The following is a 26611-nucleotide window of genomic DNA, read 5'->3' on the forward strand; positions in this document are numbered from 1 at the left end:
GTCGACGGAACTGAGCACATCATATCCATTCACATCCTACACAGCTTAGCACCACGCACGCGAAGTACGGACGACGGAAATACTCACCGCTCAACGGGACTCAACCCCAACAGCCTCATCCCAGTACCCAGCACCGTGTGCGCCGCATCATACAGCGCCATGCGCGCCTTCATCAGCTCCCGCTCGCTCCCGACGACCTGCAGGTGGTCGTAGCTGCTGCTCAGGGCGTGCGTCATCTTGAACAGGTACGTCAGCACCGTCGTCGGCTCCAGCGTCCTGAGCGTGGTCTGCACCGTGTCGGGCCACTGCGCGAGCAAACGGACAATGTTGACGGCGTGCGCCTCGGTGAGCAATGAGAGGTCCGCGCTGGCGAGGTCTTCGTCGCTGAGGTTCGCACGGCGGCGGATTGATGACACGCGGGCGTGCGCGTACTGGAGGTACGGGCCCGTGTCGCCCTCGAACGAGGTCATGGCATCCATGTTGAAGGTGTAGTTGTTGATCCTACGTCAGAACATTAGCTGGGACGGCGGACGTGCGCAGACCGGGAAAACAAACCTCTTGCCCGTCATGTCCTGCACCATGACGCTGCTGATGCCGAGCGTATCGGCCGTCGCCTCTGGATTCTCCACCTGGTTGTACTTGTCCTCGTTCTTCTTCATCGTCTCGTGCATCTTGTCGGCCACGTCGCGCAGGATGTCGTCAAGGAACTTGACGGTGCCCTTGCGGGTGCTCATGCCCAGGACGAGGCCAAAGTTGATGTGCTGGCACTTGACGGCGATGTCCTTATGTCCCAGCAGCTCAATGATCTTGAACAGCTGCCTCAAATGCAAGTCCTGCGCCGACGCCACGACGTAGATCATCTGGTCGAACTGGTACTTCTCGTGGCGTGCGAGCAGCTCGCTGATGTCGCGGGTCAGGTACAGGGCGGTGCCGTCACGTTTCCTGACGATGGGCTTCTCAAGGCGCTTGCCCTCCTTTCCCGGCACGAGCTCTTGGAAGTCGACAATCAAGGCGCCCTTGTCCTCCTTACTGATGCCCTTCTCCAGCATCTCCCTGCCGACCTTCTCCATAGCCTCCTCGGACACTTGGCTCTCGCCGCTGTATTCGTCGAACCTGATGTTGAGGCGGGCATACGTCGCCTGGTAACGCTTGATGCTGAGGTCGCGGAAGCGCTTCCACTGGGCTAGCGCCTCGGGGTCCCTGTCTGTCATCTTCTTGAAATAGCGGCGAGCCTGCTCGTCCAGGCTGTCGGCCTCGAGCTCGGTGACGTCCTCGCCATCCTGCTTCCGCTTCTCGATCTGCTCCTTCTCGGCCGTCATTTCCGCGTTGATGCGGACGTAGAGCTGGAACAGGTGGTTGATGGGGTCCTTGTTGAGCGCCTCCTCGTCGCCGTACTTCTCAAAGGCCAGAGCGAGCAGGCCGTACTGCTTACCCCAGTCGCCGAGGTAGTTTATCCTGATAACGTCCCATCCGGCGAATTCGTGGAGGTTCGCGATGAAACCGCCAATTATCGTGCTGCGCAGGTGGCCGGCGTGGAAGGGCTTGGCAATATTGGGGGAGCTGAATTCGACAATTATGCGCTTGCGGCCCTTACTGGGATCCGTGGGGTCCCTCAAGCCGTTTAACTTGTTGCTGCCAAAGTCTTTGCCGTGCTTTTGGATCAGGGGGATGACTGTCTCGACGACCGGGGCGCCCTTGACGTAGAAGGCCATGAAGTAGTTGACAACGGTCGGCTTCTCGAAGAGGAGGTCGTTTTCCGGAAACTGTGGCACGCGCCGAAGTCAGCATTCGGCGCAGGGCAGCCATTCTGTTGCTCCCACCTTCTCGGCCCACTGCTTGGCGAGGTCATCGGGCTTCTGGCCCTTAACCCGGAGTGCGGGCGCAGGCAGAATCAAGTCGCCCTTGTCGAGACTCTGCGTCCATGACAGGGCGGGGTAGATGATCTTTGTGTCGACGCCGGTGATGTCAGAAAGAAGGTTGGAGAGGTGGGCGCGGTAGAAATCGAATGGATTGAGGTCCGGGTGGCAGTTGGGGTATTTATCGGTCATGGCGTCGAGGCTCATGCCGCCGACCTTTTGCGCGAGCTGCTCCATCGGCGTCGCACGTGTGCGGAGGAACGAGAGGGTAGTCTGGTTGCGATGCGGGATGGCTCGGCCACGTGCAACGACAAGGACGGGCGTAGAGCGTGTGTCGAAGTGGGGAACAAATCGAAGACGTCGAGTCCTAGTGAACAGCCTGGCAGAAAGAAAGGATGTCCGAAGAAAAGAGAAAAAGTGAGGTGTTGCTGCTGAGCAAGGTCTCATGGAGGGGCAGCTCGAGAGGATTGTTAGAAGGTTTAATGACACATGCTTGTTGACTCCGAAACACCAACTAAAAATTCAGGGCGGCCCACTGGGCTAGTGGGTCAGGAGCCAACCCTACCCCGACAGCTGGGCCAGCGGCCACGATGACCGAGGTGAGGACGGTTTGCTTGGCATACCACTTGGCCGACCCTGCTGCCCCTGATTCGAGGATGCTCATTACCTGGGTCCTGAGTATGCATGAAGAATCACCGAAAACAAGATGCAATTAGAAACTGTACTCTTCAGCATACAAATGTATCCCCTGCGCGCCCGTCCCTTTATGCACCGCCCTCTCGTCCGACAGCGCAGCCACGCAGTTCCTCACCCTCGACACCAGCGACGGCCCGCCACAGACGACCACGCTGGTCTCCCCGCCCGTCGCCTCGACCGGACCCCGGATGAAGCCGTCCACATCTGGCCGGACAGCTGAGTAGAGCACGTGAGAATCAGCGCTCGCTGCGTCGCTCGCTCGCTTCCGCGCCACAGGGGCAGCCTGCTCGATATCCGCGGGTTGCGTTTCCGTAATTTTCTCGTCCGCCTGCTTTCCCAGATTGGTGGCAGACGACGAAGCGGACACGGCCCCCACTGTAGGAACATTGCCCGAGCCCTTTGCAAACACGGCAGGGCCCTGGGTGACGGCAATATGCACTCCCAATTCGATACCAACCTCCTTAGCGCGATCAATCAGCTCATGAAGGCGCGAGACGTAAAAGTCGATCTCATCTCCTTGCTTTGCCGCGAGGAGGAAATCGATCCGCTTAACACAGTTCGTTTTCCTCGCCTGCAGCAGGCTCTCCAAGATGGGCAGTGTGAACGAGGCTCCGGTTGATGCCGATATCAGGATGATGGTCTCGTAGATATCCCACCGAGGTGGCGACCCATACGGCCCGGACACGAAGACGGTCACGTGGTCTTTCCTCCCGGCCTTGGCGGCGAAGTCGTGCAGACGCCTGGAGAAGCCGCCGTGCTTGCGCACGACAAGCTGGATGCTGTTGCAGATGCATGTGTCGGGCAGCTGGTGGGCGCAGGCAATCGTGTAGGGGTGGGCCTCCGCCACGCCGATCCGGGGAACCCAGAGGTAGAGGTGCTGGCCCGCCCGCCACTTGAAATGCACATCCTTGACCGTCATCACGGTGATCGAGTCGCCCACAGCCTTCAGCTGCGCCTGGTGGCCGATCCTCTGGCCCCCTTTACACCTAGACTTGTCGGGGAACAGCTTGATGTTCTGCCAGAGGAGCAGGGCCATCCGGCAGGCGCGGTCAAAACAGAGCGCCGCAATAGCAAACCATACGTTGTACACGGCGCTGCTGGGAACGTGGATGTAGATTAGCCAGAGAAAGATGATGGCGCTGAGGAGGTGCTGTAGAACAAACAGCTCGTAGGACATCCGCCGAAATGGCACGAGCCCCGACACCATGGTCCACAGCAGGATCGCCCACGCTCCAAAGCCGTACTTGATGGAGGGCTGCATTTTGAGCTGGTACTCGACAAAGTCGGCGCGCGCCCAGTCCGTGTAAAAATGCCAGCCGTGGACAGAAGCTGTCACGAAGACGGTGCGGCTGACCCAGCGGTGCAGCCAATTGAGTCGCTCGTGGCTGGTTCCTACCAGAAAGCCGATGATGCTGCATTTGGACGCCAGCAGGTAGAGGAGCGGCACCTGCGTGATGGTGACCCAGGCGTTGCGGTAGCCGATGCGCTCCCAGAAGAACGCGTCCTTGATGACGACGTCGGTCGTCATCATGTAGATGATGACGATCCAGTAGACCAGCAGAGCGATGATGCGGCCCAGAGGCGGGGGCGTGAGCCAGGAGAAGCCACGGAGGCGGATGTACAATTGGGGCGCGCTGGCCTCGCGAACGACGGCGGTCAAGGTAGCCCATAACTCCAAAAATTGGTTACTGGGTTTTGTCGGACACTTGATCGAACTTGCGGCCCTTCTTCGCAGGCTGGACGTTGTTAGTAAGAGGTCACTGACGGCGCAGGACAACAAACTGACCGTCGCTGCGATTTGTAAAAGTTGACCGCCCGGACCAGCACCAGAGCTCCTACGAAACCGGCGATGGTGTACCAGTATCGGCGAGCCAAATCTGTGTTGACGGCAGAGAACCCGCTCATCCCGTGTGAGTGGTCCATGTTGGAGGTTGGGTCGCGTGTCCGCAACCCGGCGGCTCGCAGAAAGCAAACTTTCGAGGAGCAGGCTCGGGCTCTTCGTCGCAGATCCTGATGCAGGTCACTTGTTCGAGAAGTCGGTTCGTCGGGTTCGCGCGGTCTCAACTCGCCGCCCTCTGTGGTGAGCGCCAGGTCATTCTCCGGCCTTTACTGGATGTGGAGTGCGACAACTACAGCTGTTGTTTTGGGACGGTGATACAGGATCGTCAGGTGATCAATTTCCGTGCGGTGAAAAACCAGTAAGACGAGGTCGACCAGCGAAGCCGTCCGCTGCTATGGGGATTGCGGCGAGAAGATCATCGCGCTGACCGGCAGAAGCGCTATGATATGTACGTAGAAGCTGGGGTGTGGGGGCCATTACTCAATCGCCGGTCAGGGTGCTCCGTATGCACTTATGAGAGCAACAAGTCAGCCCGAGCCCGTGCCAGATTTTCCACACAGGTTTCGGAGTTCGAGAAACAAGAGCATCGAGCCCGTCGCACGTTGTCATTGTTGATCCGTTTGCGAGCAGGTTGGAGGCGAGGGCTGTTTCTGACTTCTGAGTGGTTGGTGACATTCGAACTTGCTCAAACCCGCTCGCTCACAGGAACGGATGCCGAATGCGGTTAGCGCCTTGTCGGTCGCTTGCCCTCCCACACCCACAGAACTCCGACGCCATGGCGCCGCTTCCTGTTCATCTGACTTGAACTCGACAATACCAGGCGTTTGGTAAGAAAGTGAAGTTTGGAATACTGTTTATTGGCAAACTAGGCAGTATGCATCGGTTCTGCAATGTCGTTGCATTTCAGACTCTTCAGCCCCCTGGTCTCGGCTGGAAAGCTTGGCTTTTCTTCAAAGCGGGTTTGTGGGGTCAAGTGGAGAAATCCGGCACCACCCCTCAAATCTTGGCCAGCACCTTGATGGTTCCGTCACCGTGGAATTGGCTCATCTCAGTGGCCTCATGACTTCGCATGAGATGTACAGTTGTCAACGGTTTGAGCATGGAATTTATGATGCAAACCGGAACTCGGCCCTTGGAGATCGACAGCCATGGGGCGAGGCAGCTGTACACGTGTAGAACCCCAGGATCGGGTTTCTGGGCCATGAATCCGCCATGGCCGACGTTGCATCGTCGTGCACAAAGGATTTGTATTGTACTGTACCTGTGCAAGTACTTACATGTCCCCAACAGGCAAGGCGATCTGGCATCGACTTATAAGCTGTGGCCCCCTGCGTCTGATGGTTCCCCGGCCGATGCATTTCGTCGACTTCGAAGTCTCGTCCATCCCACCCACCTGCTTCTACCGGACACTCGCGACACCAAACACGAAATACATCAACCACACGGGAGACCAAGCCGTCAGACCAACAAGTTCAACATCCTGCGCCACTCTTCCGCCGCCCATCCGACTCTAACCCGGAAACTTTAAATCTTCCAGGATGGCACCAGTACGCTCACTCCTGATCGCGGCGCTGCTCTCCGCCACAGCACAAGCCCACTTCGAGCTGATCCAGCCCACATCGCTCGAGGGCGACAGCTTCAACGAGAACCTCGAAGCCAACGCGCCCTGCGGCGGTGGCGTTGCCGACCTCTCCAAGAACACGGCAACCGACTTCCACGTCGACGGCGACGCGGTAGGATTGCTGTTGGGCCATGCCCAAGCGAACTGGCTGATCCGCGCCACGCTGGACGAGCGCGCTGGCGGCAACTGGACCCAGCTGTTCCCCATCGTTACCCAGAGCGGCCGCGGCAATTTCTGCGAGCCGTCCGTCACGGCTCCGAAGGAGTGGGTCGGCAAGAAGGGCATCATCGGCATTGCCTGCGCCGCTCCGGACGGGCTTCTGTTCCAGGTAAGCCCCCCATTGACGCCTACCCTCGGTTTCATTTCCTGCTGACCGTGTCGATCAAAAGTGTGCCGCCGTCAACTTTGTCGAGGGTGCCAACAAGGCCCCGTCCAATTGCCAGAACGGGAGCTCCGTGAGCCTGAGCTTCACTAGTGATCCCACCCTTTCCGCCCTCGTGGGCGACGCGTCGTCATCAACCGCTCCTTCCCCGTCATCCTCTAGCTCCGGTGCCCCGTCAGCCTCCACCTCTCCAAGCTCGGCGCATTCGTTACTTGTCCGCGGTAGCAGCCTGCCCATTGGGAGTCTTGGGGTTGCCGCCGTGATGCTGTTGGTGGGCGCCGCTCTGTTGTGAGCTGTGCCGGGTGTAGCTATGGCAGGTGTTGAGTTCAGTTTCTTCGTCGGAGCCCTGGGGCGAGCATCAACGAGGTCCGAGGGCGGTCGGTCTGGCAAACCAGACTGTATTGGGCGCGGGGTCCGGCAGCTGCCAGTCGTTGTACTACTATTATGGTCCTCACACGGTCGTGTATGAACTAGGTCGGCATCGCAGCAGCCGCAAACAGCCCTATCGGCAAGATGAAGGCCTGAGTCACGGAAGCCCTGGAACTGGGCCGGCCGGCTCGCTGCAGGTGGGGTTGGCCGCCGGAAACGCCCGCGTCATCGCCCACAACCACTCCCTCAAGTGATTCATTCAAGCTCCACCCTCAAACGGGCCGCTCGAGTGCTTTCCCACTGGAAATCTCATCTGCCATTTGTCGAACAATCAGATAATCAATATTTTCATGAAATGGGACTGGGGCTCGGTGCAGAAGGAGCGGGCCAGGTTGTGAGAGAGAGCGTGAAAGGGCGGGGAGGAGGGAAATGATGAACGACAGGAAAATGGTGGGTGGGTTCAGCCTTTTGTCACGAACAACCATGCAGAAAAGTTGTCGTCAACGGAGGCTGAGTGTCCAGACTCTATTGCACAGGTATGATGAGGAGATGCTGTCTATGACTTCAAACCTGTGTCAGCGGCACTCAGCCCTATCGTACCCTTCCGGGCCTCCGGCGCTGGTGTTCGAAGGCCGAAATCGATTGCGATTTCACGTTGTTGAACCGTGGACTTCAAATGGGCAGGCAACGATCGTTGCAACCACCCCAGTGAGTGAGTGATTGTGGGAGATTTGCTTTACAACCAAACAGAAGCAACTCGCGACTTCCTGTAGTACTTTGCGGGTGATGTCAAGTACCGTAAGTCTGATGATGGGAAGGAGTGTCGGCTCAAGCCATGCCAAGAAAAGGAAGGCACGGAATCGTATTCATTCCCCCCCGTCTCTTCTCCTTTCCCCTTTCTGCTCCTCTTTCTCATCTAGGCCAAACCGCCATTGCGTTCATGTGTCATCGCACGACTCGCACTTAAGAACTGTCAATCGTTCTGTCACTCTTTCGCTCGTGCCATGCCCGTGAGAGATGGAACCGCTCAAGGCCTCCCTTGACGGCGCCATCCAAAGATGCCCACAAGCCGGATATCCGGGGGCTGTATGGCTGCACTCGCTGCGGTCGAGCTGACGCCGTGTCAGGGACCTCAACATGGTGGTGAATCCGCTCGAGTCTCTCCATGTCGTGTAGCATCATGTGATAGTACCCTTCGTCCTCCATTTGAAGTTAAGTGTAGGTAGCCTGTCTGAACATGAGCGGTGTTTGTGAGCCTTGGGATTGCTGACAGAAGGCAGCGTACCTTAGCCAGGGCAACCCGCACGTGCGGGTTTGTCGTGATGCTTGCAATGTTGCCGCTAATCAGGGCTTGGTTCATGCTGTTTGATCGTGTCTGTTCGACGACAGCAACACAAACCAGAAAATGCACCTATTTATGTTCCCTAATCCCTGGACGTCCGGTGGCGCCATACCTAAGGTAGTCTGCTAGCTGACGATGCCCAGGGCTGCCGAAATGGCCATGACTGGGCCACCCAGAATCAGGAGACTAGGATCTAAGAGGCAGCCTCACCGTACCATGCCGCCAAACACAGCAGACATCAGGCGGCACATCGTTCGACTGCTCAACTGCATTGTCACCGGAAGGTCGCCGCTGTTTTTTTCAGCGGCCTTCCCGCTGCGTTAACTTGTGATTCGTGGATTCAAGCTGCAGAGGAACCGGAAGCAATCCGCGGCCCCGCGGCCCGAAATTGATATTACATATTAACTAGGTACATCGAAGCATACAAACGCTCCTTTTATGCCATCCACGGTGCCAAACGGCACAGCGGCGGTCCTGAACCCAGCCCCTTATAAGTGCAGGAGCACGAAGACGGGGCCGAGCAGGCCGTTGATGCTGATGCAGGTGCTCGTCAACTTGTGGGCGCAGTCGGTGATCTGCAGGACGACAGCCTTGAGCACGACGTTGACCTTAAGACTGGCGACGATGGCCAGGCAGAAGTTGACGATCGGCGTGGCGATGCTGAGGATGATGTCGAGGCAGGCCTTGAGCTCGACGCCGACGACAGCGAGGATTTCTGAAGAAGCAGTTAACCTTTGATTTTCAGGCTATTCAAAGCAGGCTGTAGTCTGGTAACTCACCGGCTTTAAGGACCACCAGCGCCTTCAGGCAGACCTCGACCTCGGCAACGAGCGCCTGGACGCGGACGATGAGGTCCAGGACAACCTTGAGATCGGCCTCGACCAGGTCCTCGGCATCGAGAACAAGACCGTCGAGCTGGGGAACGCAGTCGTCGAGGAGGATCTTGAGGTCGGCCTTGAGGGCAACGATGACCTTGAGGAGAGCCTGGGCATCAACCTCGGCCGCGGCCACGATCTTGGCTGTTTGATCGTCAGTAGAAGTCTGATATTCACACGCGAAAAGGACGTACCGATCAATTCCAGGTTCGCCTTGACCTTGGCCTCGACCTCGACGACAGTCTCAACAACGGTCTTGACAACGACAATGACAGCCTCGTTGTTTTCGGAGTTGGGCTTGCCGCCGGGGGTGCCCTTGCCCGGCAGCGTCACCGGCACACCTTTGCCCGGCAGGGGCACGGGAAGGCCGGTGCCGTGGACGATTTGGCTCGAGCTGATGCTGGGCAGGCCGACGCCGGGCTTGTCGCCGCATGCGCAAGGGGATGGCGTAGCCGAAGCCGGAGTCGAGGAGCTGGCACTCGGCGTGTAGTGACGTGAATCAATGGCCGGGGCGGCCATGGCGGAGCCAACCGCGAGGGCGGCGAGGGCGGTGCCGAAGAACTTCATGGTGAAGGTGGAGTTGTAATAAAATCAAAGTCTGAAAGAGTGACTGAGGTCTGGTGAGTATGTATTGAGGTGGGTGGGTGTAAGTGAGTGTAAGACCCGTTGAAGCTGGTGTTGAGAGAGAGAGTTGGTGGGAGAAAGGAGATCTGGGTATTAATACACATCACTCGCAGGCGTCTTTGACCTTTTGGGCAGTAGTACCCTACTGTCCATGAGTCCATGACATTGAAGGGGATGAGCGAAGTCCACCGACTCCAGTCGCCATCCACGAGCCCGGGCCCGGCGTGCATGTGCCGCGGCGGAGCTTCCCACGACGCGCAGACCTAACAGTGTCATTGCGTCCAAGGGCGACCCAGGATCTCTTCCTCCTTCTCAGCATGGTGTTGGTCGCTGATCCCAATAGCCTCTGCCAAGCTCCACAGCCCTGGCGCAGATCGCCAACCCTAGGTCTCGATCAGGAAATCTGGGCTTACACCGTTAACCTCGGCAACGGTCCGGCGGTGCTTGATATCTCTGGATTGGGAAGGGAGGTCAAGCCAATTCGAGCACTCCCTTACTTTTTATCATTATTATTTTTGATTTTTATTTTTTTTCTTGAGAAACCTTTTGTGAACCTGTTATCACCTGCAGCGTCCAGCTCGCAAACAGGGAGAGCACCAGCCTCTGGGCGAAAGCGGCCGACGTCAGGGATGTACTCTGCCGGATGTTCGCTGAGAAGCCGCTTGTCGATCATGGCCAGGCCCAGTCGTAGCGGAGCCCCAAGCCTAGTCGGTTTTGTGTGCACGGAGTACACACTACATTCGGATAGACGTGAGGGGTAGGTACAGTTGTGGCGCTTGCAATTACAGTAGGGTCCAAGATTGCTCGCGCTAGGGTCAGCCATGGCAACTTTAGGTATCACTCCTGGCCAGGCCAAACCTCCCTCGTGTTGTTGGCTAGATGAAACGCACCAGGCCAATGCAACCTTACCCTTGGCCATGAGGTACTAACGTTAGAAAGGGTGCCATCATTTGCCTGTTCCTATCATGATCGACGCCCCGAATCCTGGGACCGACTGTGTCGGGAAGCACATGCGCGTCTTCCCCTTGCATGCGGCTGAGGGCCGACGTCACCAGAAGCAGAGCCCCAACGTACGATTGCACTGACAACTCCCAACGCAGACGCCTGATACCCAAGGCCCAGTAATCTCGTCGATATTTGGTCCCGAGCTGTGTGAGTTGGTCCAGCCAAGCAACTTTGTTTCACATCAATGATCCAAGTCCCGAGCGAGATGGAGCGAGAAAGCCGGAAACACGCCGTCAATAGCCTCTCTCCAACATCGTGGAGCCGGCCCCATCCGCTTGGGTCCGGACTGAAATGCCGGCGGTTTCTTTGTTCCTGAATGCACAGGGTTCTTCCCGGTCGGCGAGTCGGCATTTCAGCTCCCCACAGAGGAAACAACCAACACGGCGCCCAACGACTCCAGTGAGGTGGGACGGCTGAGCGGATGTTGTCGATCACCACTGGGCATTGTCAGAGTTGGCGGCTCTGCCCCCTTTGTTGTTGTGGGTGCCATTTCACCCTGTGCGGCTCATTCCGTTGGTGGAGTCATCTCACCCAGCTCACATGGCTTCGTCTGAAGCCATGGCTCTGAAGAGCCACAGCAGCCTCTGCAGGCCATGAGCAGTCATCGTGGCAGAACTCAGGTGCACATGTATCAACTTGTATACATCAGTAGATTACGTTCATCAAATGCCCCTACTCCCGACGGACGCCGCCTACCTCTTCCCCTCCTCGCATCCCTCCTCCTTGTCCTTCCCCCTTTCCCTCCTCAGCTTCGTCGACGGAGCGGGCAAGTACTTGATCCTGAAATTGACCGTCTCGGCCGGGTCGTACTCGCTCGCCTTCTCCGCATCCCCAAAGATGCGCAGCGCCCTGACGGAAAACTTGTACAGTCCCGGCGGCGCGTACGTCCCGTCCGCCATCTTGCCGTCCCATCTGTACTCGAGCGTTCCGCGGGCATTCCAGAATGAAGGCATGCCCTCGGGCATGCCGATCGACTTGGTCCCGAACATGTTGGTGCTCGCGTTCTGCGCCACGGTGGTGCACTTGCTCATGGGCACGACATCCACGCGGAGCAGGGCTGAGCCCATGGACAGCTCCGTGACCAGCTTGGGCTGCTCCGTCTGGTTGCGGTAGGATGTATCGTTGGCAAAGCCAGGGGGTGGGAGGACAAAGGTAACGTTGGCGGGCACTGGGGTGTTGTTGTCGTCGCTGGCGCGGCTGAGCTTTGCGCCGTCGGCGCCGAGCACCACAGCAGAGTGCATGCTGCCCGCCACACCGAGATACGGAAGGGACAAGGCCGACCCGTCGGTGCCGTTGATGGCGATGTAGCCAGAGTAGACTGGCAGGCGCTTTGTGTCAACTCCCTTGGGCGGTGTCGCTGTGACGGTGACAATCTTGCGGTGGCCGGCGTCGATCGTGAACTCGCTGGGAGAGAAGGACAGCGATGCAAAGTCGCCCGTCAGATCGCCGGGGAACTCCGTCGGAGTGATGCTCCCGTCGCGGAACGTGTACACCATGGCGGCACCAACATGGCTCAGCTTGTACGTGATGGCTATTTTGCCCGTGTTGGAGATGCTAAAGTTCTGAACCGGGTTGAAGTTGTCCGTGTCGTTGAACGACAGGCTCGACACGCTCAGCAGCGTAGTGGCGTGGGCGGCATCCCAGGCTTGGATCAAGCCGGCGCCCTGCTGCGGAACGGGGGCAAGGAAAGGCAAAGACTCTCCCTCCACCCGAAACACGTTCGGATGTGCTGTACCCGACAGTAGATTCTCGAGCGTCTTGGGGTCCTTGGTGCCACGGACGTTCATGAGCAATGCATAAACGCCAGCTGCCAGAGGGCAAGCCATTGATGTCCCAGAAAGCACGGCGTAGGCGCCGAGAGCACGGGGGTACGTCGACAGGATCAGGCCGCCGGGCGCCGCAATCTGAGGCTTCACGTCTACCTCAAACGTGGGGCCCCAGCTGGTGTAGTCACTCAGGAACCCACCGGAGGCTGTGTTATTGGCGTAGGTGATGAACTTGCCGGCCTTCAAAGGGTCCACCATGTTCAGCACTACCTCAGATCCGGCCTTGAGCGCCGCGATCCAGGACTCGCCCTGCGCGGCCGTCACCATGGCCACGCCCTCGACGCCCTCTACGGATGCCGACACGGCCACTGTTCCGCCAGCGTTGTTGTAGAACATGACGTACTTGGCGCCCTTGGCAACGGCGTTGGCCACCTTCTGCACAAAGGTGCAAGAGCCACGGCGGACCAGCACGATCTTTCCAGAGAGATCCGGAGTCATGTCGGGGTAGGGCTCGCATCCGTTTGCCGGATCAGTCGTGTCGAAGTTGACAGCCCAGAGGGGAAGGCTGACGCCGTCCCAAGACCCCGGCTCGCCGGCCGTGAAGCCGAAGGCTTCTTCGGTGTCGTTAATCGTGTAGGAGGCGTTGCTGAGCAGCGTGGCCGTGATGGTGTTGTCCACAGACGCGATGGCGGTGACCTTCCGGCCGTTGGCGGCGGTAGCCGCGTAAAAGATGCCCACGTCGCCGTCGTTGCCAGCCGAGACCACGCACGGGACGCCTTCCTCGACAATGCGCGACACAACGGCAGCCCAGGGATCCTCGCTCCAACCCGAAGGCCCGCCGATCGAAGCAGTGATGATGTCGCTGCCAGCCTCGTAGGCCATGTTGTAGGCAGCAATTAGGATGTCGTTGCCGACGTCGCCGGTGCATCCAAACACGCGGTACGCCCCCAGAGTAACGTCACTGGCGGCGCCGAGGATGCCGTACGGGTTGTTTGCCTGTGCCGCAATGATCCCTGCGACGTGCGTGCCGTGGCCATTGCAGTTGTCGAGCGGATCGGGGTCAGGCGTGGGCGTATTGGCGCCATTGAAGGCATCCCCGACCAGGTCCGTGCCGTAAGAGACCAAGCAGGCATCACCGAAACAGCCGCCAAGAGCTGGGTGGAGATAGTCGATCTGGTTCTGTCAATAGAATGCACAATATGCGCCGGAACGCGCCATGAGGCTGACCTACGCCGGTGTCGATAACGGCAATCTTGATGCCCTTGCCAGTGATGCCGGCGTCCTTGAACTTGTTCACCTGTGTCATTAGGTGCGTCGAGAACGTGTCGTTCCCCTCCTGCCGCTTGGACAGAACCGCCTGGACGGCATCGCCTGTGGAATGCACGATGTGGTGCGGCACAGGATAGCGCCGGACCGGGTAGACGGCCTTGACCTTGGGCATCGCGGCCACCTCGGCGGCCATCATTTCGGCATTCTTGGTGTCCTCGAACTGGATGGATGCACCCTTGAAGAGCTTGAAGCGCAGGTCCTTTCGGAGTGAGGCTTTGCCTTCGAGGTTGTTCACGAGTTCATTCGAATCCTGACGAGTTAGCAGGATTTGACGACAGCGGCGGGTTGACTCACCTGATCCTCCTCATACTCGACAATGTAGGCGCCCGGGACGGTGGAGGGCGTGTTGGCGATGGCCCCCGCAACGGCCGTGACGGCCAGGAGCACGGCGGCCAAGTCTAGCCGGACCATGGCGCTGTTCTACTGTGATCCCCGCGGAGTGAGGGCGGCACAAGGGGGGAGCGAGCAACCGGAGGCTGCGCAGCTGGCGAGGGAGGAATGGCACTCGACAACGACTGCAAACCCACGCCTCGTCCAGTAACTGGTGCAAGGTCGAACTGGCGCCATGGGGGTGTTATATGTAGCCATGGTTGTGAGCGGGACGACGGAAGGTTCAGGGGGGTGTCTCACTCCCGCGCGCGTCAGCACCTCAAGGCAGGTCGCGGCCGAATTTACCCAAAGTCTTATCACCGATGCAATTGGCGGCCCTCTTGGACCAAAGTGAGGCAGATTGCCCCGGAGCCGATTTGCTCGAGAAGGCAGGTCGGCCATGTCGCAACCGTGGAATGCGACCTCAATAGGGCATGAGATCTGGCGCCAAGCGTTGGTTTAATTTGTGTAACTGTGGCCCACGGGACTTGTCTTGGAACAGCAGCTGCGTGTTGGGCGGAGAAACAATGCAGTGCTACCGACATGATGTGCTTGTCTCAGTTGGCGAGGGAGCATGCGCATGGCTGATCGGCATTACACTGGGCTTGGCTTCCATGGCACATCGAACCCATGTCACGATGTTCGCGAAGGACCAGCAATTCTGATGCTTGTCTGCTCCCGCCGGAGCCGGAGAGCGCGCCGAATCTTGAATCGATCGGGCCGCCATGCTCAGCATCCCATCGCCTATCGACGTCTCCATGATCCATGAGCGTTCGCGGTGTTTCGATGCCGGATCAGGCAAGTGGCTAGCGGCATCCTTGTCGTTCGCGAGCCAAGGAGGCTCCGCCAAGTGAGCTTTGTTGGGTCAATGCGATCGACTGCCGATGTCCGACATGGCGAGATGAGGCGAATTTGTCATTCGAGAGGGCTTACAGCGATTGCGGACTTGGAAGGAGACAAACAAGCTGAAGCAGTTTCTCCCGTTCGTGTGCCTTGCAGACGATTCCTGCGCTTGTCCCCGCAGGAAATGTCACCTTCCTGGCTGAGCTCTGCGGTGCCCCTCAACTCTCAGCCATCAACATCAGCCGATGCAGGTACTTGAGTGCATCTATTCGGATATGCAACTCGAGAATTCCTCTTGCTTGTCATGCTCTGGGGTTAGGGTGACAGCGGTTCGCAAACAGCGGCGGCAAGGCCAGAATGGTCGAAGAGGACGCAGAACCAAATACGGTGCATGCTGAAGCTGGCAGGCCTGATGCTGTATTGTACAACGCTTCAGCAGCCCGACTGTGATGGGGAACGGGTGCTGTGAGCCTCCGAAGAAACCGCGCATGTGCCGACGCCAAAGCACTTGGATGGTTATTTTCCAGCCGCTGCAGATAGATTGTCGTCCTGCTGTTGCCGCTGCCGGCCGTCCTCGTGGAAGCAGGCTGCATCGTTCCGGCGCGGCACTCCGTTGACATTCTGGATGGGGATGCATGCATTGTGTAGAATATTTGGGGGGTTGCTTGTGGCACCACGCCTGGTCCACGAGCAGCATGAAGCTTAGAAAGGTTGCAGGTCCCATCGTACGAGGGGTGACCGGAGTGACTTAAGTGGGCTGCATCAAGCGGCCCGGCGATGATCCAGCTGAACGAATCGCATGGCTCGAGTTCCACGACTTTTGAGCAAACGATCAAGCTCTCATGAATAGCTTAGATTCGCAAACATCTTTCTGTTGGAAAATGAGACCGCTAAGCCCCAGAGCTTTTTAAAAGCTGGATGAAAAGAAACGGGAGTTGGCGGTTCCAATGCATTGCCGGTGCGGCAGTGCCGGGCTGGAAAGTGGGGCAATCCCCAGAGAGTGGCGTCAAAAGCACCAATCAACGGCCGGCTGATTGCATTGTAAACCTGCACGAGCCGACTTTGGCTGGCAAGGCACTTGGCAAGAGCTGCATCGAGCGTTTGACGACTCGCAAGTTAGCTCGAAGCTCAACACCAGCCAGCAGACGAGAGAAACCGACCGTTCCACTGTGTAAGAATCTACGAAGGGCAGACCTCACGCAAGTTGTTGACTTGGACTGCAACAGAATTCTCGAGCCGAGACCACAATCTGCCGACAATGATTTGCCGAGCGTGCCTGCGCGCGAGAGGCCCTTTCAGGCCCCATGGCCATCCTGTCCAAAGACTTTTTCAAGTGTCCCAGAGACGATTGAGTTGCGTAGCCGGCCCAAGACTGCAGTCTACAATGTCACAAATACTACACTTTCGCAATCCACCCCCCAACCTTCCCGCAGCAGCCCGCAGCAGGCTCTTTTCCACATCGGCACCCGCGTCGTCGGTCGCCGCGCAACCGCAAGAATCAACCCATCCCACCGCCGGCGCACCCGAAAAGCCAGCCTACCTTTCAGAAGGCGAATCGCAGGTCTGGGACAGGCTGGTAGCCGAGTTCGCGCCTACAGAGCTGGTGGTGCAGGATATTTCAGGAGGCTGTGGGTCTATGTACGGCATCGAAGTCAGCTCCGAGAAGTTTCGCGGCCTGAACATGCTCAAGCAGCAGCGTCTCGTCAATGCCGCGCTCGGGGACCTCATGAAGGAGTGGCACGGTGTGCAGCTGAAGACGAGGGTGCCATAGATTGGAAATTCGGCTTAGGGGTCTCCGGTTCCATGTGGCATTGGGAAGGCGTTTGGCGTCGGTAGAGCGGAGGGGATGTTGTTGCTCATATGGGCAACGTCTTGCAAGGCGAAGGACATACTCCTCGGCAACCTGTCGTGCGTCAGCCTCAACTACACCGTACCCTACTTTGCGACAGGAACCGTTGAGCGCTCTATGGAAACCGGCCGCCATGTTTGTCGCCCGGTGCAACGTGTCTTACACTCAAGGGGCCGGACACCCAACCCAGCTCAGTTCCCGTTGGCCAATTCGTACCTGCAACAGCCCGTTCTGACTTCAGCGCGACATTTTCACACATCTCCCGCTGCCTTAACCTCTCTGAATCTGTAGACCCCGCCTCCACCCCGCCTTCACTCCACGCGGTGGCGGGCCGGCGGGCACGTTTGTTCCTCTCTCCTGACATTGGAGCGGAGCATCCAGATCTGCGCTTCTGACACGTGAGGTCGAAGTAAGGACCTTTTGGCGTGATTCGTCGCAGCTGCCAAGGCCAATCGACCTGGGTCAGCCAATGGCCTGGCTTCGGGAATCGGGGCCGCATGTACCGGTAACACACCAGCCGGCGTGAGCACCCGAGAGCTGTGCTACAAAACCGGTGCTCTCCCAGCTCTGTTTCACATCGACGCTGTTTTGCTCGTTGACCCATCACCTCCCTTACAGCCCTATTATCCAGCGGTATGGCACCATCAAAAAGCTACTCCGCCGCCGTCTCGGGCTGGTCGCACACACCGTCCACCCCCATTCTCCTCTGGATGGCCGTCTCGTTGCCCCTCGTCGCCTGGGACACGGCCTACATGCTGCTGCGGCCACACACCATGCCCGGCGGGTCGCTGCACTGGCCACTGTGGGTGCCGTACGCGCTTTACGGCGAGGTCGACCACATGTACGGCTTCAAGCAGTGGCATCTGCGCAACCCGTTTGCTGCCGCCCAGAGCCTGATGAACCTGGTCGAGACGGTGCTGTATCTCGGTTATCTGGGCATGTGGTACTGGTATGGGCAGCCCGGGGCGCGCGGGGAGCGGAGGGCTGTTGGCGGGAGGGTTGGGGCATGGACGCTTTTGCTGGGGTTTAGCGCGGCTGTTATGACGGTAAGCAAGACGGTGCTGTACTGTGAGTTTGTCCCTGGCGTCCTCTTGTCCTGACTTGGATACTTGGGCTGACTGGTCAGGGGTTCTTGAGTACTGCTCCGGATTCGATAACATTGGTCAGAATGACCCCTGGACGCTTTTCTGGTTGTGGATTGTCCCCAAGTAGGTCCTCCCCTCCCTTTGCTTTGGAAGATCTCTTGTGCTAAGCGTGTACAGCGGTGCCTGGATTGTCGTTCCATTGGTCTTCATGATCTACGGCATGGGGTCAGAAATTGTTGATGGCCTGACCACACAGTCGCACTTAAAGGGTCAGTGAGGGTTGGGAAGCTCGGGGTTCGGCAGCGGTGATACAAAGGAATCCTTAGCGACCGTGCAAAGCTGGGTTGAGATACACCTTAAGCTCCCTGAATGTGCTTCACACCGGACGGCTGGGGCAGTTGAAAACGCTGGAATGGAAGACGGTCGAACTATGCTGGGTTGTGTTGGAAAGCCGATATCTGGTTTCATGGCAATCCGGCGCATCTGTGAGGTCCTTCTGAGACATGGCTTGATATTGGATTCACTTCACTTGAAGACGATTTCAAAGCTTGTTCCTCGCCGTCCGAAATTTGTTATATAGAAAGGGTTAGGGTCGGCAGAGTGTCTGTCGCGTCGAATCTGGTCAAGCGCGTCGCGCTTGCATCTTCTGCGGCATCCTCGACCAACATTCCCAATTCATGGTATGGCGTCACCATGGCTGCCATCACTCCATACACATATATCCAATGTCCCTGCTCGGATTCCTCGACCCTCGGGCGGTCGTCGGACACAAACTCATCGAGGGCTGATGGGGCTGACGACGACGACGACCGCACTTTCGATCCCCGCGCCCCGCGGTCGAATTACAGCCTCTACCCGCTCGAATATCTGCTGTACTGCGAAGACTGCCACCAAATTCGGTGTCCCCGCTGCGTGGCAGAGGAGATTGTCACGTACTACTGCCCCAACTGCCTGTTTGAGGTGCCCAGCAGCAACCTGAAGAGCGAGGGAAACAGGTCGGCCACTCCGCAGCGTTTGGCCCTTTCGTTTCGCTGACAATCTGCCTTCAGATGCACCCGCAGCTGCTTCCAATGCCCAATATGCATCGGCCCCCTCGCCGTAACGAGCGTCGAGACCAAACCCGACCCGAGCCTGCTGGCTGCTCCAGACAACACCGCCGCACCACAATCGGGCCCCTACGCCCTGACCTGCTCCTATTGCAACTGGAGCTCGACCGAAGTCGGCATCAAGTTCGACAAGCCAAATGGCATACACGCCCAGCTGTCGAAGTTACGAAATGGGGGTACGGCGAGACTAACTGCAAAGGAGCGCAAGGAACGGCGTAGGGACCCGTCATACCGCTCTTCAGCAGCAACAGAACAGGGCGACGGCCGCTCTGGCAGTGACGAGAAGCTGGACCTGGAGACACAGTTCGCAAACCTCAAATCGTTCTACCAGAGCCAGCTCGCCGACCCAAACGCTTCGGACGGTGGACTCGCCGCGCTGAGCGACCTCGGCTTCTCCTCTCCCACCTCGCTCTCCCGCATCATGAGCATTTACACGGGTGGCAGCCTGCACGACAAAAAGGCAAAATTACGCGTGGGCGCCATCCGCGAAGCCCTCGAAGTCGACGAAGGCTTGCAGCTGGCCGACCTCGACGAGTCGGCCGCCATCGCGCAGCTGCACTCCGAGGGCCACGACGGCACCGCGTCGACCTCACGACTCTCGGACCAGCCCCCGAATTTCGGCGAAGCGCACCTCCACGGCCGCAGCCGCTTCGTCTCCGAACTCCGCCCGATCCCCTATCTCCTCCGCACCAAACGGTCCAAACGCTGCCCCGTCTGCCGGCACATCATCAGCAAGCCCGAGGCCAAGGTCCAGACCACGCGCTTCCGCATCCGCCTCGTGGCAGGCAGCTACATCCCGAGCATCGCCATCCGCCCGCTTTCCCTTTCCAGCGGCAGCGGCACGTCCGCTTCAGGCAGCGCCGGGATCCCTGGTGCGCTGCTCGAACCCCTCAAACCGGCACACTACCTGCTCACCTTCACGAACCCCATCTTCGAGAGCATCAAAGTAACACTCGGCGCGCCGGCCAAGACGCCCGGCCGGTTTGCGAGCAAGGTGACGGTGCTGTGCCCCGAGTTCGAGATTGACGCGAACACGGACGTGTGGGACGAGGCACTCAAGGATCCGAGCGGCGCCGGCGAGCTTCGCGACAGGGAGAGAGAGAGAGAGAGGCGCCGGCACAAGGGCGAGGAGGGGGGTAACGTCAGTAATAACAATAACCAGCTAGAGGTGGGCAAGATTTGGGAGCGGGGCAGGAACTGGGTGAGCATTGTCGTCGAGGTGGTGCCGGCATGGCTGAGGCTAGAGCACGGAACGGAAGAGCAGCGGCTGAGGGAGGACGAGGACCTCTTGGAGATACCCATGTTTGTGCGCGTCGAGTGGGAGGCCGAGGCCGTGGGGGACGAGGTTGGGGCGGTTGTCGGCAGGGACAAGGAAGCGAGGGAGAAGCGGGAGCTGGCGTACTGGTGCGTGCTGGGGCTCGGGCGGATCAGGCACTAAGGAAACCTGGAGTATTGGCAGTTACTGTGTTGGGCCGGAAGAGCCAATCTGATACCCAGGGATTGCAGAGATGATTTGGCTATTTCATAGAGGCTTGTGCTGCGACACGGATAAAGTACAGTGTTACACATTACCGGTGCTGCCTTTTACGCCCCAAACTGGTCCTGATAGTTGGTCAAGCAGAACCGATACCTGATATCGTTCTTGTGCACCCTCTGCAGCGCGGTCGCCAGGTTCTCCTTGCTGATGGGTATTTCCTCCACCCACGTCCTGATCCCCTTGTCTGCCGCCAGCTGAAGCATGGCGAGCACCTCCTTCCTGCTCCCGAGATGCGAGCTGCCAAAGAAGCAGCCGTTGGTCAAGAAGGTCTGGTTGCGGACCTTGATGCCGTCGTCTTCGGGGAGGCCGACGCTGACCCACTTGGCATGCACATCGAGCAGGCTCAGGTAGGCGTTGAGGTCGAACCCGTCAAAGCTGCTGGCCGTGTTGACGATCAGGTCGAACGTCATGACGTGCGGCTCGTTCCAGCCCTTGTCGGCCGTCGCCAGGAACCCGTCGGCGCCCAGCTTGCGCGCATCCTCCTCCTTGGCGTGCGTCCGGCTGATCACCCAGACCTCGGCCCCGAGCGCCTTCGCAAACATCACGCCCAGGTGGCCGATGCCGCCCAAGCCCACGATGCCGACCTTCTTGCCGGGGCCGCAGCCGTTGCGCACGAGAGGCGAGTACGCGGTCAGGCCGGCGCAGAGCATCGGGGCCGCCACAGTGCTGGGAAGGGCGTCGGGGATGGGGAAGACCCTAGGAAGTAGTCAGCAAAGGGCGGACCTCAGGGCATCGGTGAGCGGGCCACGAACCAATGCTCATGTGTCCGCACATGGGACGAGTAGCCGCCCTGCGAGACGATGCCGGTATCTGGCCAAACGGCGCCATAAGTGTCCAATTGCTTCCTGCAATATGTCTCGTTGTCGTTCTTGCATTGACGGCAGTCCAGGCAGGAGTAACTTTGCGCGCCAACACCCACACGCTGGCCTTCCTTGATCAAGGTCACCTTGGGTCCAACACGAATGGCCGTTCCAACGATTTCTGCACCCTGTCAGCGGTCCGAGTTACGCTGGAGAGGAAGGACTGAGCCCTACCGTGCCCAACAGCCAGGGGGTAGTGCTGCTTGCCCCAACCACCGCTGATGGTGTGGACATCGCTGGCGCAGACACCGCAGCACTCGACCTTGATGTCGACGTCATAGTCGCCAAATGGCTTGGGTTGGAACTCGTTCTTGTGGAAGTCGAGCCAGGTTTCAGGCCCGTTGACCTGGAAGCCGGTGAACTTGTCGGGGTACGGCATGGTGAGCAGCGTACAGATCGAGATACTGGTGCCGGAATTGAGGGGGATGAGAGGGCAAGAGGACGGTCAAGCTTCACAATTCACTCAGAAACGAAGAGCGGAAGCACCCCCCGTTTTAAGGATGCAACCCCCAACGTTGGGAGGGGCTCTCCCCACATGCACGGGCGGACGACTGGAGCATCGTGATATTATCCAGGAATCGTCTGACTGGGCAGATTCTCCCAGGCGTGGTTCCCGCCGTAAAAGAACCGCCTCAACCAAAGGCTGATGATGATGGTTCTCCTTATCCGCCAACCCCGCCATGCCCCGCCAAGGGGCCAGGGCAGAGATGTGCATTCAGGCATGAGCCGAGATTTTCCCACAAATCAGAGCGCTTGCCAGCATCTGGTCCCAGCGCTGTGGATGGGAACTGCAAGGCGTGGGACAGTACTGTCGAACCGACATTTAGCTCGACATGCATGGAATCGAATCGATGAGATCGGAGTGCCTGGGTGGGAGGCTGACCGTTTGTTTGCAATGGCATTGTGGTTTGGAGAGGGCCGAGTGCTAGAAGTCGCACAACCTGTACGACCCGCTTCGCTCGAGCCAGGTGGGCTTGGCAAGTACTAACGCAAGGAGAACGGGAATGACCATTCTTCGCAGTCCAGAGTCCGACCGATCATTGTGCCCCTTGCTGACAGCGTGCCAGGACTCATTGCCCGCGGGAGGCTGTATAGCTCCAGGCGTAAGTGTGTCATCAAGCCCTTGGAGCTTAGAAGCTGAAGATAAAGGCAACAGTACGGAGGTACGAAGTGTGCCGGAGTGAACAAGAGATGCGCCATGGGAATAGGGGCCACGGAAAGACGACCGTGGATGAGACTAAGGACTCCGCGAGAAAACGAGAACAAGTAAGCGTCGGTTGATCATGGTCGCTCCAATAAAGCCGAGTCCAGCGCCTGCCGTATGGCCTGGCACTCAAAAGTGCTGCCTTCGGCGACCGCCGTTCAAGCAGCTTTCTTCTGTTGCTTGCCTTTGCGGTCGAGTCCAACACCTGCCAGAAAGGCAATCCGCATCGATGCCGCGAAATACACATAGCCAATGTTGCCCCAGTCGATGGCATTCCACTCGAAGACGCACCAGTAGATCCTGGCCCCCAGCACTCTGACAGTGTAGAGGTGGCCGAAGTCTGCGATAAGCAAACAGAAGAGCATGACCTTCCAGACGCGCAGGTCAGAAGTCGACCGCAGAATGAGTGCCTCACTGAGAGCAAACGCAAAGTAGAGGTTGGCCAGCTGCGACATGGCGATTGAGGTGCCCAGCGGAACGGGCGAAGGAGCAGAGGCGGCATGAGTGAGATCGAGGTAGGTCTGCTGGTCGAAGAAGGCGTAGTAGGCGCCCGCCAGTGTCGCAAGGGGTTCGATGAGCAGGAAAAAGAGTCGGTACGTCAGAGGGAGCGCGAAGCCCGAGATCTTAGCCGCTGCCGGACTGTCAGAGGCCGTCTGCTTGGTAGTGGCCATGGTTTGATAAGAGTCGGGAGAGAATTTGACTGCCTGCGTGTTCGGTGCACCTTCGCAGACTCGGAGAAAGAAAGACCGGATGTCAGCAGTCAATTGACCAGACGAACATGGGTCCCTTGCGTCGCGTTCCGCCGTTCACACCGCCTGCCCTTTCAGCCGGACACACCAAAGCTGAGGGCTGCAAACCCTAAGCTCCAATTCAGCCCGACCTAAATTTTCCGCAGACATTCAACCTCTTGGTATCGACTCGAGATCTTCAACCCGGTACCGTCGACAACCGCCAATATGAGCTCCTCGCCGTCCCTCAACAAGATCGCGGCCAACAGCCCGAGCCGCCAGAACCCCTCTGAGCTCGAGCAGGCCATCGCCGGCGCTCTGTACGACCTCGAGACCAACACTGCCGACCTCAAGGTCGCCCTCCGGCCTCTGCAGTTCGTCTCGGCCCGTGAGGTGAGAATCCGCTCGTGAAGCAACCGCACCTGCTACGTCCGAACCGCATCCGACTCCTGTTCCGCCGATTTGCGGGCGCGATTTAGACATCGCCGCGCATTGGGCGTCGCCGCATTGGAAATTTGATCGCACATGGAAAGGCGGGCGTAAGCAGCGCCAGCTTGCTCTGCCCTCAGGCCATAACATCAAAAACCCATACAGCAGGCGGAATAGGACGGGAGCGGTCCAAGGATTGCACTGTCATCCTGGAGCTCGCATGCTGACTTGGATCTGCTACAGATCGAAGTCGGCCACGGCAAGAAGGCTATTGTCATCTTTGTCCCCGTCCCTTCGCTGCAGGGCTTCCACCGGGTTCAGCAGCGGTAAGCATGATTTTTCCGGAAACAATGACCTGTTGCTAACAACGGCTGCAGCCTGACCCGTGAGCTGGAGAAGAAGTTCTCCGACCGCCACGTTCTGATTCTGGCCTCGCGCCGCATCCTCCCGCGCCCCAAGCGCTCCAGCCGCTCGCGTAATACCCTCAAGCAGAAGCGCCCCCGCTCGCGCACCCTCACCGCCGTGCACGATGCCATCCTGACCGACCTCGTCTACCCCGTCGAGATTGTTGGCAAGCGCCTCCGCACCAAGGAGGACGGCTCCAAGACTCTTAAGGTCATCCTCGACGAGAAGGAGCGTGGCGGTGTCGACTACAGGCTCGACACCTACTCGGAGGTCTACCGCCGCCTGACCGGCCGCGGCGTCGTCTTCGAGTTCCCCCAGACCAGCGCCGCTGATTATTAGGCGTGAGGAGATGGCTTGTTTGTAGGCTGGCGCACCGAGGACAGATTTGGGTTTGGTATTCGGGTTCGGGTCTGATGCACGGGCATCCAAAAGGGACGGCGTTCAGCTAGCTTGTTTTCAATGCAAGCTTGATATTTCAGCACATCACAATACAAGCCAATCTGCCTGACGCCGCTCGTGAATCCCTGTGGCTTTGGAGGGGTATTCCTGACACGCTGCTCTTCTGCCTAATATTTGGCGCTTCATACTCAACTTGGACTGTTTGACTTTTCTTCTGACTCGGATCACAAGCGAATCCCGTGGCTCGGATGCTGTTCGCGTGCCCAGTCCAGCACCCTCCGCCAGATCTCAGCGCCATCGTGCGGTCTTTCCATGGCTTGCTCGATGTACGCCAGAGCCGCCTTGTCGTCCCCTTCCAGGCCAAACCACCGTGTGGCGTCCCTTATCCTCAGCCTGGCGCAACGGGCATCCTTTTCTGGGTGCCCCTGGAACGTCAAGATCGTGTTGTTGTGGCTTAAGAAGCATTGGTTGCCGACGAGTAACTCGGAGAAGCCTCTTGGGGGGGTCCCGACCGCTCGGCGGTGGTGCTGTTGCAACAGGACGACCCCGTCCCCGCTCTGCCTCGCAAAGAAGCGGCAGCCGGCCGGTGTCAGCTTTGCTTCGGTCACACCGAGCTGCAGACGAGTTAGCCGGGCTGTTTTGCACCAAGTCCATTAGCGCTCCCGGCCTACCTCGGGAGTCTCCATATCCACCAGCTCGGCACCGAACAGCATCGAAATGGTTTGGTGGCCCCAGCATATGCCACACAGCTTCTTGCGAGGGTGGTTAGCTACTACATCGAGGATGAACTTGTGCACGCGCAGGATCCATTCGTGTTTTTTCCGCGGGTCGGCGTTGCTGCCGCCGACGACGATCAGGTCAAAGTCGCTCGGGTCTGGGAAGTCGTCGGCCTTCTCGGCCGGGTAGAAGAAGGAGAGCACGGCATCCGGGGCTACGGCGCCAATGGAGCGGACGTACGAGTCGTGGATCTCGGCGATGAAGGGCGAGCGGTACGAGTTGAGCAGGATAGCGATCCGCAGGGGCCTGTCGTTGTCGTCTGCCGGGCTCATGTTGAATGAACCGAGGGAAAGGCGGATATGGGCATGTTGGGGTGCCGGTAAGGTGCCCGGTCTCTGGGATTTATACCTGACTTGGGCGGCTTCCAGTTACTCAAAGTAGCTGCCGGTGTCAGCTGATGTCTCGCTTCAGGTGTCACGACGCGGGTGTGGAGCACCAATGGCCCCGAGCTAATGACATCATCCGGAACGGTGTTGCGAGATCAGCAGTACCGGCTGGGACAAAAGACATCATTGTTTCATGATTGCCAGCTTGGTAGCTCATAGCCGGCAGCACCAGCGACTCGGATATCAAGTGAGTTACATTGTTTTTAACAGGAACTCAACTGTGACCTTGGAGACCTGAACAGCCCCAGCATTTCAAGTGGGTTCGAATCCGGGTCCCGAGCCGGAAGTTCATCCTATTGGCTATCCTAACACAGCCGAGATTCCACGTTCAACTCCAGGTCGTTTGAAGAAACGATCTCGTTGTGAGAAATCCATCAATGTTCACGTTTCATCGATGCTTCAACTCTTGACTCGAGAACCGAAAGTGAGTACGATAATCATACCGTTACAACATGGTCTCATGGACACTAATTTTCCAATGCCTCCAACGACCCGATTTTCAAAGCAACCCAAGTTGAACGGCATACAGCCGTATACCTAAGGTACCCGTACTTAATCGGCGTATCCCATTTGCCCACCACATCCGTTCTCCCTCACGATTGAGACTTTAGCTGGATGGTCAGTCACCGTAGGGCTAGGAACGAACTCCCAGGTCACTCAATAGCACACACCTCGTAAATACGCACAATACCGGGCCAATCCATGTGACCGACTGTCGCCGATATTTTCCAGCTCGACTCGGACCTCGAAGCATCGGAGCTGGTGTTCAGCTTCTTTCTTGCCGCGTTATTACCGCCTCCCAAAAGCTCGTTCACAATCCAGGCCGTATACTATATCTCTCCTAAAAGTCTTCAAAACCGGCGCCTTTCGAAAGCTCTGAGAAAACCTTATCTAACTACGCCGACTGCACGCCCGCGCACTTTGCTGCG

At 58.4% G+C, this 26611-nt stretch overlaps 15 protein-coding genes across 15 annotated transcripts; 5 read left to right on the plus strand and 10 right to left on the minus strand.

Moving 5' to 3' along the window:
• Positions 1-83: 83 nt before the first annotated feature.
• On the minus strand, positions 84-2093 carry N657DRAFT_583670 (arginyl-tRNA synthetase; the record flags this gene model as incomplete). The annotated part of the gene is made up of 3 exons (XM_062789691.1): positions 84-501; positions 556-1763; positions 1821-2093. The coding sequence occupies 3 exons, from the start codon at positions 2091-2093 to the stop codon at positions 84-86; spliced, it is 1899 nt and encodes a 632-aa protein (XP_062642183.1).
• A 475-nt stretch (positions 2094-2568) lies between these two features.
• N657DRAFT_583725 (uncharacterized protein) lies at positions 2569-4475 on the minus strand (the record flags this gene model as incomplete). Its single annotated transcript, XM_062789695.1, has 2 exons — positions 2569-4288; positions 4339-4475. The coding sequence occupies 2 exons, from the start codon at positions 4473-4475 to the stop codon at positions 2569-2571; spliced, it is 1857 nt and encodes a 618-aa protein (XP_062642184.1).
• A 1455-nt stretch (positions 4476-5930) lies between these two features.
• Positions 5931-6591, plus strand: N657DRAFT_545880 (uncharacterized protein; the record flags this gene model as incomplete). Its single annotated transcript, XM_062787855.1, has 2 exons — positions 5931-6341; positions 6403-6591. Coding segments are annotated over 2 exons (600 nt in total), but the record flags the coding sequence as incomplete, so codon positions are not given.
• A 935-nt stretch (positions 6592-7526) lies between these two features.
• Positions 7527-8324, minus strand: N657DRAFT_651322 (uncharacterized protein). Its single transcript, XM_062794144.1, has 2 exons — positions 8050-8324; positions 7527-7991 (listed from the first exon to the last, which is right to left on the minus strand). The coding sequence occupies exon 2, from the start codon at positions 7968-7970 to the stop codon at positions 7728-7730; it is 243 nt and encodes an 80-aa protein (XP_062642186.1). The 5' UTR covers positions 7971-7991; positions 8050-8324; the 3' UTR covers positions 7527-7727.
• A 172-nt stretch (positions 8325-8496) lies between these two features.
• N657DRAFT_628515 (uncharacterized protein) lies at positions 8497-9748 on the minus strand. Its single transcript, XM_062790848.1, has 3 exons — positions 9176-9748; positions 8886-9125; positions 8497-8821 (listed from the first exon to the last, which is right to left on the minus strand). Exons 1-3 carry the CDS (start codon positions 9546-9548, stop codon positions 8595-8597), a joined length of 840 nt encoding a protein of 279 aa, XP_062642187.1. The 5' UTR covers positions 9549-9748; the 3' UTR covers positions 8497-8594.
• Positions 9749-10467: 719 nt separating this feature from the next.
• N657DRAFT_373957 (uncharacterized protein) lies at positions 10468-11132 on the minus strand. Its single transcript, XM_062787064.1, has one exon. The coding sequence runs from the start codon at positions 10959-10961 to the stop codon at positions 10569-10571; it is 393 nt and encodes a 130-aa protein (XP_062642188.1). The 5' UTR covers positions 10962-11132; the 3' UTR covers positions 10468-10568.
• Positions 11133-11302: 170 nt separating this feature from the next.
• On the minus strand, positions 11303-14116 carry N657DRAFT_685259 (subtilisin-like protein; the record flags this gene model as incomplete). Its single annotated transcript, XM_062796760.1, has 3 exons — positions 11303-13549; positions 13608-13955; positions 14000-14116. The coding sequence occupies 3 exons, from the start codon at positions 14114-14116 to the stop codon at positions 11303-11305; spliced, it is 2712 nt and encodes a 903-aa protein (XP_062642189.1).
• A 1950-nt stretch (positions 14117-16066) lies between these two features.
• Positions 16067-17009, plus strand: N657DRAFT_651326 (bola-like protein). The gene has a single exon (XM_062794145.1). It carries the CDS (start codon positions 16302-16304, stop codon positions 16686-16688), a length of 387 nt encoding a protein of 128 aa, XP_062642190.1. The 5' UTR covers positions 16067-16301; the 3' UTR covers positions 16689-17009.
• On the minus strand, positions 16765-17684 carry N657DRAFT_374084 (uncharacterized protein). Its single transcript, XM_062787065.1, has one exon. The coding sequence runs from the start codon at positions 17368-17370 to the stop codon at positions 16882-16884; it is 489 nt and encodes a 162-aa protein (XP_062642191.1). The 5' UTR covers positions 17371-17684; the 3' UTR covers positions 16765-16881.
• Positions 17002-18274, plus strand: N657DRAFT_651327 (uncharacterized protein). The gene is made up of 3 exons (XM_062794146.1): positions 17002-17834; positions 17893-17974; positions 18029-18274. Exons 1-3 carry the CDS (start codon positions 17402-17404, stop codon positions 18126-18128), a joined length of 615 nt encoding a protein of 204 aa, XP_062642192.1. The 5' UTR covers positions 17002-17401; the 3' UTR covers positions 18129-18274.
• A 192-nt stretch (positions 18275-18466) lies between these two features.
• Positions 18467-20395, plus strand: N657DRAFT_667206 (uncharacterized protein; the record flags this gene model as incomplete). The annotated part of the gene is made up of 2 exons (XM_062795378.1): positions 18467-18846; positions 18901-20395. Exons 1-2 carry the CDS (start codon positions 18545-18547, stop codon positions 20393-20395), a joined length of 1797 nt encoding a protein of 598 aa, XP_062642193.1. The 5' UTR covers positions 18467-18544.
• A 146-nt stretch (positions 20396-20541) lies between these two features.
• On the minus strand, positions 20542-21967 carry N657DRAFT_714083 (GroES-like protein; the record flags this gene model as incomplete). Its single annotated transcript, XM_062797460.1, has 3 exons — positions 21529-21967; positions 21247-21475; positions 20542-21190 (listed from the first exon to the last, which is right to left on the minus strand). Exons 1-3 carry the CDS (start codon positions 21731-21733, stop codon positions 20542-20544), a joined length of 1083 nt encoding a protein of 360 aa, XP_062642194.1. The 5' UTR covers positions 21734-21967.
• A 749-nt stretch (positions 21968-22716) lies between these two features.
• Positions 22717-23229, minus strand: N657DRAFT_685264 (uncharacterized protein; the record flags this gene model as incomplete). Its single annotated transcript, XM_062796761.1, has 1 exon — positions 22717-23229. One exon carries the CDS (start codon positions 23227-23229, stop codon positions 22717-22719), a length of 513 nt encoding a protein of 170 aa, XP_062642195.1.
• A 285-nt stretch (positions 23230-23514) lies between these two features.
• N657DRAFT_583687 (ribosomal protein S7e) lies at positions 23515-24459 on the plus strand (the record flags this gene model as incomplete). The annotated part of the gene is made up of 3 exons (XM_062789692.1): positions 23515-23679; positions 23959-24041; positions 24093-24459. The coding sequence occupies 3 exons, from the start codon at positions 23515-23517 to the stop codon at positions 24457-24459; spliced, it is 615 nt and encodes a 204-aa protein (XP_062642196.1).
• Positions 24286-25892, minus strand: N657DRAFT_651329 (class I glutamine amidotransferase-like protein). The gene is made up of 2 exons (XM_062794147.1): positions 25191-25892; positions 24286-25133 (listed from the first exon to the last, which is right to left on the minus strand). The coding sequence occupies exons 1-2, from the start codon at positions 25566-25568 to the stop codon at positions 24744-24746; spliced, it is 768 nt and encodes a 255-aa protein (XP_062642197.1). The 5' UTR covers positions 25569-25892; the 3' UTR covers positions 24286-24743.
• Between the last annotated feature and the right edge of the window lie 719 nt (positions 25893-26611).

Source organism: Parathielavia appendiculata, assembly GCF_033297405.1.
Source record: "Parathielavia appendiculata strain CBS 731.68 unplaced genomic scaffold N657scaffold_47, whole genome shotgun sequence".
NCBI lineage: Eukaryota > Fungi > Ascomycota > Sordariomycetes > Sordariales > Chaetomiaceae > Parathielavia > Parathielavia appendiculata.

Bases quoted from the DNA above. Each gene is read 5' to 3' on its own strand.
- N657DRAFT_651322 (XM_062794144.1), bottom strand. From the start codon at position 7,970: ATGGAGGACGAAGGGTACTATCACATGATGCTACACGACATGGAGAGA.
- N657DRAFT_628515 (XM_062790848.1), bottom strand. From the start codon at position 9,548: ATGAAGTTCTTCGGCACCGCCCTCGCCGCCCTCGCGGTTGGCTCCGCC. The intron at 9,126-9,175 runs GTACGTCCTTTT...ACGATCAAACAG, and splicing joins GGCGAACCTGGAATTGATCG to CCAAGATCGTGGCCGCGGCC. The intron at 8,822-8,885 runs GTGAGTTACCAG...CTGCTTCTTCAG, and splicing joins GCTGGTGGTCCTTAAAGCCG to AAATCCTCGCTGTCGTCGGC.
- N657DRAFT_373957 (XM_062787064.1), bottom strand. From the start codon at position 10,961: ATGCCGACTCGCCGACCGGGAAGAACCCTGTGCATTCAGGAACAAAGA.
- N657DRAFT_651326 (XM_062794145.1), top strand. From the start codon at position 16,302: ATGTCACAAATACTACACTTTCGCAATCCACCCCCCAACCTTCCCGCA.
- N657DRAFT_374084 (XM_062787065.1), bottom strand. From the start codon at position 17,370: ATGGGTCAACGAGCAAAACAGCGTCGATGTGAAACAGAGCTGGGAGAG.
- N657DRAFT_651327 (XM_062794146.1), top strand. From the start codon at position 17,402: ATGGCACCATCAAAAAGCTACTCCGCCGCCGTCTCGGGCTGGTCGCAC. The intron at 17,835-17,892 runs GTGAGTTTGTCC...CTGACTGGTCAG, and splicing joins AAGCAAGACGGTGCTGTACT to GGGTTCTTGAGTACTGCTCC. The intron at 17,975-18,028 runs GTAGGTCCTCCC...AAGCGTGTACAG, and splicing joins TGGTTGTGGATTGTCCCCAA to CGGTGCCTGGATTGTCGTTC.
- N657DRAFT_651329 (XM_062794147.1), bottom strand. From the start codon at position 25,568: ATGAGCCCGGCAGACGACAACGACAGGCCCCTGCGGATCGCTATCCTG. The intron at 25,134-25,190 runs GTAGGCCGGGAG...ACTCGTCTGCAG, and splicing joins TGGATATGGAGACTCCCGAG to CTCGGTGTGACCGAAGCAAA.